An 11012-nucleotide genomic window follows, 5' to 3' on the forward strand; every position below is an offset into this window, starting at 1 on the left:
AGGACATCACCTGCTTGGTGCGGCGGTTCTGGGAGCAGGAGGAAGTTCGTCGGCCATCTCCGATCCTCACCAAGGCCGAATTGGAGTGCGAAGAACACTACCGCCGACATCATACTCGCTCTCCAGACGGCCGGTACATCGTGCGGCTGCCAACGATCGAGCCTATCCCTGACCTGTCGGGGACTCGACGCGCCGCAAGTCGTGCTCTGCATCATATGAAAAAAAGATTCGAGAAAGAGAGCGACTTCCAAAGCATGTACGTTGAGTTTATGCAAAATTACAAGGACCTTAACCATATGATGCCTGCGCCAGAACCAGCTGAATCGCATCGAGGTGCCTGCTACCTGCCGCATCATGGTGTGTTGCGTCCAGACAGCACCTCCACAAAATTGAGGATAGTCTTCAACGGCTCGAGCTCCTTGCCTAACGGAGACTTCCTCAACAAAAATCTCGCCACAGGACCGAATCTGCTTCCATCACTGGCTGACATTCTGCTGCGTTGGCGACACCATCGCTTCGTCTTCGCGACCGATATCGAAAAAATGTATCGGCAGATCCTCGTGCATCCAGACGACCGAAGCCTGCAACGAATCCTATGGAGAGATAATTATAAAACCGACGTCCAAGAGTATTGGTTGTGCACCGTTACTTACGGGCTATCATGTGCTCCGTATCTGACCATCCGCACCTTACGCCAACTCGCCGAGGATGAGGAGCATCGCTTTCCGAAAGGCGCCGATATCCTGCGGGGCGATGTCTATATGGACGACATCCTGTCCGGTGCCGAAAATCTAGAAGATGCAGAAACCATGATAAGACAGCTGACGAGTATATGCACGGCGGGCGGGTTCACGCTCAAAAAATGATCCACCAACGCCTCCTACCTGCTGAGCCTAGTGGAACCGGACGCGCGCCTGCAACAAGAGGCCAGATGGTGGCTGCCCGGAGAGAGTCACTCCACTCTCGGACTTCGATGGCAACCGTGCGACGATCGCTTCGCCTTCGCTACTCATCAGATCACCCTCTCGGCGGTCACTAAAAGATCGGTCCTCTCCTTGACGGCGAAATTGTTTGATCCACTCGGCTGGCTGTCTCCAACTACCGTGCTGGCCAAGATCAACATTCAAACTACCTGGCTGCTGGGCCTTGACTGGGACGCATCTCTGCCAACCGAGGAAGCAAGGAAATGGCTGCGGTTCCAGGACGAGCTAGCTGCATTGGAAAACCTGGGGGTGCCTCGTTGGTTAGGCAGCGTAGCGGACTCTCATCAGAAAATTCACGGGTTTGTCGATGCCTCCGAACGTGCCTACGCCGCCGTCCTCTACCTGCGAACCAAAACAAACGGAAGTAGCAGAGTGACGCTGTTAGCTGTGAAGACCAAGGTGGCTCCGTTGAAGCAGGTATCCTTACCTCGTTTAGAGTTATCGGCCGCCAGTCTTCTCGCTCGACTGGTCGCCCACGTCGTCCCTCTTATTGGCGCAGAGAAGGCACCTCTACACCTGTGGTCGGATTCCACTGTGACTCTCGGTTGGATTCGGGGTCACCCCTCGTCCTGGATCACCTACGGCTAACCGAGTGAGCGAGATCCAGACGCTGACTCCGGACGCCCACTGGCATCACGTCCCCGACCGAGATAATCCCGCGGACTGCACTTCCAGAGAACTCTACCCCAGCGAGCTGGAGGACAACTCACTCTGGTGGCAAGGTCCGTCGTGGCTGTCAGCCGGGAGCCACCCTTGGACGACCAACAGCGAGGAGCTTCCAGAGGATGACCTCCCAGAGAGGCGAGTCCGCACTCACGTCGCCGCCATCGCCGAACTGAGGACCGAACCTGAGATGCTGTTCCGATACTCCTCGCTACAACGATTGCTCCGGATCACTGCGTGGTGCCGTCGCTGGTTGCGGATCCACCGTCAGCCCCACGAGCACGGCCAGCTCGGCTTGATCAGCGCCGACGAGATCGAGGAAGCCCGGATCTCTTGGTTGAAGACAGTCCAGGCTGCCGCATACAAAGATGAAATTAGGCATCTACAAAGGGAGCAACCCCTGCCGTCGCGAAGCTCCCTGCTAAAGCTCAGTCCATTTCTGGACAGCGAGGGGCTCCTACGCGTCGGCGGGCGCCTGAAACATGCTCAGCTGCCATTCGATGCCACGCATCCACCAATACTACCAAGCAAATCAAACTACACTTGCCTCATCGTCGACGACCACCACAAGCGGACGCTGCACGGCGGTACCCAGCTGTCTTTGTGTTCTCTTCGCCAGGAGTATTGGGTTCCTCGAGGTCGCTCGCTGGTGAAGAGCCGCATCAGCCGCTGCGTAAGGTGCACAAGGTGGCGGGCCGCCACTCCTCAGCCGCTGATGGGAAATCTTCCCGCACCAAGGGTCACGCCAGGCCGGCCGTTCCTTCATACCGGCGTAGACTACGCCGGACCGGTTTGGATGCGAACAACAAGGGGCCGTGGACACAAGACGACCAAAGGGTTTATCGTTGTGTTTGTTTGTTTAGCCTCCAGGGCAGTCCACCTCGACGCAGCCTCGGACTACACCGCCGACGCCTTCCTTGCCGCCTTGCGCCGGTTCATCGCCAGGAGAGGAGTATGCCACTCGCTGTATAGCGACTGCGGCACCACCTTCGTGGGTGCCGACAAGCAGCTAAAGCAACTGTTCTCCACCGCCAGTGCCGACGGACGCCGCATAGCATCCTGCGCCGCCCAGGAAAAAATCCGGTGGCGTTTTAACCCGCCGGCGGCACCTAACTTCGGCGGCTTGTGGGAAGCCGTCGTGAAGGCCATGAAGCATCATCTTCGGCGAGTCATAGGTGAAGCAACCCTCATCTATGAAGAGATGGCGACCCTACTCGCCCAGATTGAGGCCTGCCTCAATTCCCGACCGCTGCAGCCATTATCTGACGATCCGGAGGATTTAGCAGCTCTGACACCCGGTCACTTCCTGGTCGGCTCCGCTCTCGCGACGATCCCCGAGCCGTCGCTCGAACGAGAGCCGTCGGCACGTCTCTCACGGTGGCAGCTCCTGCAACAAATGAAGGACCATTTCTGGTCTCGGTGGGTCAACGAATATTTAAAAACGCTGGCCCATCGACCAAAATGGTCCCGAATTAATCAGGAGGCTCGCGTCGGTCGACTCTGCCTAGTACGGAACGAGATCACTCCACCAACACGGTGGCCGCTTGCTCGCATAACGCGACTGCACCCAGGTTCCGACGATAACGTTCGCGTAGTCGACGTCCGCACCGCGGGCACCAATTTAACGCGACCCGTGAATAAACTAGTATTTCTGACCGACGGCTCCCAAGCCTCACCGTAATTAAAAAGCACACGTCGCATAATTTTTGTCTTGAAACTCTTTGTTGATCCATCTTCACATTCACTTGCACATCAATCATCACCTCACTCTACTCATCGCTCCTCTCTTCTTATCCCTACACCCCTCTCATCACTCCACTATTCTCATCACAATCACGACACACACTATCACTATACGCCATACTTTCCCGAAGATCAAAATTATCACGGTCTTCGCAACGCTTTAGCCTACACGCTTCTAACCATTACACTCGAGAACAAACAGCTGATCGATTCAGCATTCCTTTGCCTAAATCCGGCGGAGCACGTGCGCTGTTTCAACTGTGGTGCCCGAGAGCATGTCAGTGCGAATTGCCCGACGAAAAATCTCGGCCCTAAATGTTTTGAATGCCGTAAACATGGGCACATCGCATTAAAGTGCCCTAAAAGAAATGGTGAACTGAAGAAAACTGTCATCGCAGCGGTTTCACAAATAGAGCGTAAGAAATATACAAAGGACGTGCTAATAAGCAATCGAATTATCACCGCGTTAATAGATACGGGAAGCGACATATCAATAATGCGAGCCAGCGAACACGCTAGGGTGGGGTCACCGAAACTGCGCGCATCGGAGATGGAATTTTGCGAAGTAGGCGGCTATCGCGCGTCGGCTTTTGGTGAATTCCAAACAGAAATTATGATCGACAATTTTTCTTATTCGATACTTATTCGGGTCGTCCCGGATACCGTTTTACAGTATGGACTACTTATCGGCGCGGATTTTTTGGATACAGTAGAAATTAATGTAAGACGAGGCCTAATTTCCATTACTCCGATTTGCGATCAAGCTGTCGACGACGAGGCGCGGCCGGAGATATTCGCGATTGATGTGCGAGACGCGAGCGAGGTAGACGTATCGAACGTAAAAAGCGTTGAACATAGACATATTATAGCGAATCTGGTCGAAGATTACCGACCAAACAGAATACAGGAAGTTGACGTAAAAATGACGATTATTTTAAAAGACGACGAACCAACATATCAAAAAGCGAGACGGTTATCGCAGTTCGAAAGAGATATAGTTAACGCTCAAATTGATGAGTGGGAAAAGCAGGGTATAGTCCGACCTTCTACTTCCGATTTTGCAAGCCCCATTGTTTTAGTAAAAAAGAAAGATGGTTCACATAGGCTTTGTGTAGATTACCGAATGCTCAATACAAAGATAGTCAAAGATCGATACCCACTTCCTCTGATCGAAGATCAGTTGGACAGACTTCAGGACGCGAAGGTTTTTAGTACCCTCGATTTAAAGAACGGTTTTTTTCATGTACGTATGGAACAAGCGAGCATAAAATACACGTCTTTTATTGTTCCGGATGGTCAGTACGAGTTCCTCCGGGTTCCTTTCGGTCTGTGTAATTCCCCATCAGTTTTTCAGAGATTCGTTAACACGATTTTTAGAGATTTAGTTAGACAAAGAATTTTATTGATTTATATGGACGATTTAATTGTACTTTCTAAAGACGAGGATGACGGATTGAAAAATCTTGAAACGGTTTTGAAAACGGCCGGTCAAGCCGGATTAACGATAAGTTGGAGAAAATGTCAGTTTCTGCAACGAAAAGTAGAGTTTCTCGGATACGTAATTGAGCATGGAACAATACGACCATCCGAACGAAAGACCGGCGCAGTAGCGCACTTTCCTGAGCCTTGAAACGCACGACAAATACAGAAATTTTTAGGTCTAAGCGGTTATTTTCGCAAGTTTATTAAGGGATATAGTATAATTGCACAACCGCTATCGAACTTATTGAAGGCTAATGTAAAATTCCAATTTAGCGCAGTTGAAAGAAGCGCATTCGAGCGATTAAAAAGTATATTGTGCGAGCGGCCAGTATTAAGCCTGTATCGAGTGGGTGCAGAAACCGAGTTGCACACGGACGCGTCTATGCACGGATACGGAGCAATTCTTTTACAAAGAAATAGCGAGGACCGTTTGTTACATCCTGTGTATTACGCGAGCGGAAAAACGACGTCAGCCGAAGAAAAATACACAAGCTACGAGCTGGAAATTCTCGCAATAATTAAAGCGCTTAAGAGATTTCGCGTGTATTTATTAGGCATAGAATTTAAAATTGTAACGGACTGTCGAGCGTTTGCGTTGACAATGTCGAAGAGGGATCTTTGCGTACGAGTAGCTAGGTGGGCACTGTTGTTAGAAAAATTCCGGTACATCATTGAGCATAGACCGGGCAAAAGCATGACTCATGTCGATGCTTTAAGTAGAAGCCCATTGCCGAACTGTCTGGTGGTGAGCGAATGCGACGAGGGATTATTAGCACGACTAAGGAAGGCACAAGGAGAAGACAACAATCTGAAAAAAATTTTCGATACGATTGAGCGGGGAGAGTCGAGCAGCTACGTAATCCGAGGTGGAATCCTATACCGGGACACTGATGGCGATGTTCGCGTGGTGGTTCCAAAGGTCATGCGGCAGCAAATAATTAGACGGGCTCATGAACAAGGCCATTTCGGGGTGATCAAGACGGAAGCTCTGCTAAAAAGAGATTACTGGATTCCAAGCCTACGCACTGAGGTCGAGAGAGTTGTGCGGAACTGCGTTGCCTGCATCCTGGCGGAGCGGAAGCATGGAAAATCTGAGGGCTTCTTGAACCCAATTGAGAAGGGCAGTGTGCCGCTGGACACATTCCACGTCGATTATCTAGGCCCACTACCGTCAACCAAGAAAAATTACGTACATATCTTCGTTGTGGTGGATGGATTCTCGAAATTCGTTTGGCTGTATGCGACTAGGTCAACGGGCGCGACGGATGCGATTGAACGTCTGAGAAGGCAGTCGTTTATATTTGGCAATCCGAGAAGAATCGTGTCGGACAGAGGCTCTGCATTTACGGGAGAATTCGAGAAATATTGCCGGTTGGAGAGCATCGAGCATCGGCTGATCACCACGGGAGTACCGAGGGCCAACGGCCAGATCGAGCGAGTGAATCGCACTCTCATACCGTTGCTGACAAAATTATCGGCTCCTAAACCACACGAGTGGTATAAATATTTGGATGCCGCACAGCTGTGCTTAAATGCGACATTACACAGAAGCATTGGAATGGAGCCTTTCCGCGTGTTGCTAGGCGTGCATCCACGCATTCGTGACAATCCCGATATTAAGCAGCTCCTTGAGAACGAATTTATCGATTCATTTAATGATGACCGAGAAGAGCTACGAGAGCTGGCCAAAAGAAATATTGAGAAAGTACAGAGAGAAAATAAATCGAGCTATGACAAAAAGAGAAAGGAGGCATCTCTCTATTGCGAGAGGGATCTTGTGGCAATCAGACGCACGCAGCAAGGCCCTGGATTGAAATTTGCGCACAAATATCTGGGACCATACGAGGTCATTAAGGCTCTGCGCAACCATCGCTACGTCGTGCGCAAAATTGGGGAGCACGAGGGACCCCTCCAAACGTCATCAGCCGCAGATTATATGAAACCATGGATTGACGACGATCTTTCTAATACGTCAGAGAGTGAAGACGAGGAGGAAGAGAGTGAGCGGTCGAGACGACCACTCAGTCAGGAATGGCCGAGTGTGGAATAAATAACGTTGAATATAACGATACGCGAATATAAGACACAGCTCGACAGTTCCGAATGCTTAGAGGTAGCGTTACAGCGATAATATTTATATTTATGTATTTCACGCGTAGTCATGTTTGCTTTGTGTGATTCGGTTCCGAATTTCAACGGTTTTGTCAGGACAAGTCAGTCGTCCTCGAGCGATGAAGCGATACATTTCGACGCGTGCTTTTGCAAAGGAACGAGCGAGAACTTCGTAATTCCGATCCTGTATTCTTTATCATTTAAATAAATTATATTACACTACATAAATAATAACACATATAATAAAACTTTGAAAAAGAAAATTGATATTGAACTAAGTCTTTGTAAACCAAGCATATTAAAAAGAAACTAAAAATGCAAGTAAATAAAATACTAAACAAAGAATGAAACATACATCATAACAATTTAAATTGCTTAGTTTTTTTGTAATAGCCCCAAATTAATTGCACCCATTTTCATCTTATTCTTGTCTTTAACATACTTATGTATTAAAAATTGCAAACTATTTTTTACAATTATATTGTCACACCGATGAGTACTACAAAATTCGCTGTTGTAGTTAAAAAATATATGTTTAAAAGTCAATTCTAAGTTTGATTTATATCCGTTTTCATCACAAAAGTGAAATAATCTATTGTGTACATTTTGTATTAATGTAATCATTTTATCGCTTGGATACGTTAATGAATCTTTTTCAGAATATTCCTTAAAAACTGTATATACATGATGCTGTTCTTGTTGTGTACAAAACAAATCAGTTTGACATTTTGAACAATTTGCATCGGGAAGTTTTAGTTCTTTTACAAGATAACCCGTCACGTAAGAAAGAGCTTGAGAGGCATCCGTGTTCAATTCTTCGAAATCAGTCCATTGAAGAGTATTATAGTCGTTATTCTCTAATAATTCAGTTTCGTTTTCGTTAAAGTCATTACAATTATCTAAAAACTTTCGAAAATTGTTCAAATTTTCACAGTTATCGTTTTCACAATTGGCAGATTTGGAGACCGGTGCAACAAGATTATTTAATATTACAGTTTTTAAGGCTGCTACAAATTGATGACAGGTGGGATTAGAATTTGCAATTCCATGTTGACGAATTTGGCAAAACAGATTTTCTACCGGATCTTGATTTAGATTCCTCATATTTAAATATTTAAAACCGAGAGTTTTTAATTGATGCCACAAATACATCACCGAGCGGATTGTTATCGTCCAACCTTTTATAAAATGATATTGATTTGTGACATCTTTTTCAGTATTTAAATCAAATAATTTCCAGTTAGTTATTTCTGAGAGTAATTTACTGTATAACTGAAAGTAAGGTGAATCGTCTTGCAAACAACATCTGTACTGCTTGCCGTCATCTGGATTAATTGTAGAACCATTTAAGGAGTCGAAAAGATTATCTATAAGTTCTGCAAATTCTGCCGTTTGTATTGATTCAACTGGAAACAATCCGTTAACATTAGAGACGCTAAAAGAATGAATAGCTGCAGCAACAGTATGACTTAATTGACGTGCTGCAGTTTTTACCCTCATCTTAACAAAAGTCTTGAAAATTAAAATCCTGTTTCTTTAATTTGTAAAGAAGTTTAAAAGGAAAATCTTGTTCAACATCAAAAGCATTTCTAATGTATTTAAATTTAGCTATTTTATTGTCTGCAAATTTAATTTTACAACGGAGTAAGGCGTTTCGAGTGCATTTTAATAAATGAGGCACGTCGTAAATAGTTACTATAGTTTCAGAATTAACGGTAAACGTGTAACAAGTTGGATCTGTTTTATTTTCTGTGCACAATGCAGATAAAGCTTTTCTTTAAGTTGAACCTTGATCGCAAACAGTTGCTTTAACTTTTAGTCCAATCCCTTGTAATTGCATTATAACATTTGTTATGATATATTTTAGGTTGTTGCTCGAGATTGTACCACTTGTAAAATAATACGCTATTACTTGTTTCCACGATTTTCGCAGACCACGAATCATTAAAATAAGAGCATGATTTGCTGCTCTAGAAATTCGACCTAACTCACCCAAGTCTTCAAAACCAGAAATTTGTTGTTTATGTGCTTCATAATGAAAACCCGAGCTTAATGAAATTTCATCAAAAACTAATGCGCAATAGCGATCCAATTCGTGCATTTCATTTGCTTTTATTTTTAGCTGTTCCAAAAGAAGTTTATTTATACCAGTATCAAAAGGAATTTTTGATAACATATACTTTAAAGTGCGCGAGGATGGCAACTGAAAATATGTCGACAGGTATTTGTAAACACGAGGACTTCTCTTATAAATTGATAAAGCAAAAGCTTTATCTTCTTCTGTCCATCGTCTTCCAGAAACAGGACGATCTACATTACGTAATTGCGACTGAATAAAATGTTTAGTAACTTCATTTAGTTTTGTTTCAATGCAGTGAAAAGTATTATTATCTGACATAGTTTTTAATTGTTTTAAAGAATTTCTTTCATTATGCAATTTCTTTTTAACTTTGCACAGTTGTGCTGTAATTTTTCGATGGATTGAATACATGATACATTTTCGTGGTGACATTGTCTTCAAAGTAACTCCCGCCTGCGTTAAAAATCCAGTTTTTCTTTTTTTTGTAGGAGGTGTTGAAACATGACATAATTGTAACTCATTTGAAGAATTAATGTCTGTTTTCTCTGTGTGTGTACATTCTTCATTGTCACATATACAAATAGACTTGTTTTTGTTATTGACTGCATTAGTTGCATTTAAGTTTAAATTTTCATGTTGATTGTCGTTATTATTATGAACTGCATTAGTTGCATTTAAGTTTAAATTTTCATGTTGATTGTCGTTATTATTATGAACTTGAACATTTTGAAACGTGCTAGTGTTATCAGCACAAGTTTCATCAAAAACAATGTCATCATTCCCAGAAATATCACCTATATTAACTTCATTATTTGAATTATTACAAATAGTAGGAAATGTTTTATTTATTATTGACTGGCAATGATTATTAGGTATCGGATCCTTCTCAAAAGCAGCAGAAATTTCATTAGAAACAATGTCACTATTCATGGAAGTATCACACATATTAATATTAACTTCATTATTTGAATCATTACAAACGGCAGAAAATGTTTTATTTATTACTGACTGGCAATTATTACCTATTGGATCATTTTCAACAGCAGAGGAAGTTTCTGTTGTAATTGAATTATCTGAAATTTCGATATGTTTAGGTATGATATTTGGCTTCAACAGGTTTTTCGTAAAGTTAACAAAATCTTCTTTATAAAAATGATTTTCGCAAATGTACATGTTTCGACAATTAATACTGCTTATTGATGCCACAAATCATTTTCCATTTTATAGAACTGTCCGGATTCTTTGGAAATCGATAGAAGCGCTTATTTATGATTGTATTATCTTTCGACCAATAATAGCTATTGCTACATTTCGGAAATTTGCAAGAGTATTTTTTTCGCGCAGGCATTATTATATAAATAAATATTAATTATAAGTTATGTTCTAGAAGACATAACTTATAATTAACATTTTTTAATTAAAAATTAAAATATTTTTTTTATTAACATACTATAATAATGTCGTGGACGATGAGTGTCCGAGTTGATATATCCTCTTCCTGTCTGTAACATACTTATGTCCTAGAAGACGATGAGTGTCCGCGTTGAGTCTCTTCATAACTTTTTTTTATTTATCTAAAACATACACGTTAATCAATTCCAGGTCGTTGAAAAGAATTTTTTGATAAGTAAACAGTTCATAATAAAACTCAATTACAATTAAACTGATAAACATTTTAATAATAACTAACATAATAAGTATTGATAAAACCTCTCTTACATTGATAACCTCTATTTTTCTATATTATTTATTATACGTTTAATATGTATAAAAGATACAGTAACTTATTATTTGTACTTACCAATACAAATATTTCTTCGAATTTCCAAAACGATTTGTCTATTCAGTCGAGTCTCTTTTATATAATCGTTGCCGGTTAAAATGTATGTCCGCAGTTTCTCTATAAGGTAATGTCAGGTTGGATTGTGTTCACGATTTAAATGTTTGCG

At 43.3% G+C, this 11012-nt stretch overlaps 1 protein-coding gene across 1 annotated transcript; it reads left to right on the plus strand.

The window, feature by feature from the left end:
• The first annotated feature begins 542 nt into the window (after positions 1–542).
• Positions 543–3327, plus strand: LOC114932810 (uncharacterized). The gene is made up of 3 exons (XM_029305213.2): positions 543–828; positions 898–1400; positions 1591–3327. The coding sequence occupies exons 1-3, from the start codon at positions 543–545 to the stop codon at positions 3325–3327; spliced, it is 2526 nt and encodes an 841-aa protein (XP_029161046.2).
• Positions 3328–11012: the final 7685 nt, after the last annotated feature.

The sequence above is a fragment of the Nylanderia fulva genome, unplaced genomic scaffold (genome assembly GCF_048542155.1).
Source record: "Nylanderia fulva isolate GAGA-0341 unplaced genomic scaffold, ASM4854215v1 Scaffold144, whole genome shotgun sequence".
In the NCBI taxonomy this organism is placed as follows: Eukaryota; Metazoa; Arthropoda; class Insecta; order Hymenoptera; family Formicidae; genus Nylanderia; species Nylanderia fulva.

Excerpts from the sequence above, each read along its gene's own strand:
- LOC114932810 (XM_029305213.2), top strand. The coding sequence starts at position 543 with ATGTATCGGCAGATCCTCGTGCATCCAGACGACCGAAGCCTGCAACGA. Across the intron at positions 829-897 it reads CATGATAAGACAGCTGACGA|TGGAACCGGACGCGCGCCTG; the intron begins GTATATGCACGG and ends TGCTGAGCCTAG. Across the intron at positions 1,401-1,590 it reads AGGTGGCTCCGTTGAAGCAG|ACGCTGACTCCGGACGCCCA; the intron begins GTATCCTTACCT and ends AGCGAGATCCAG.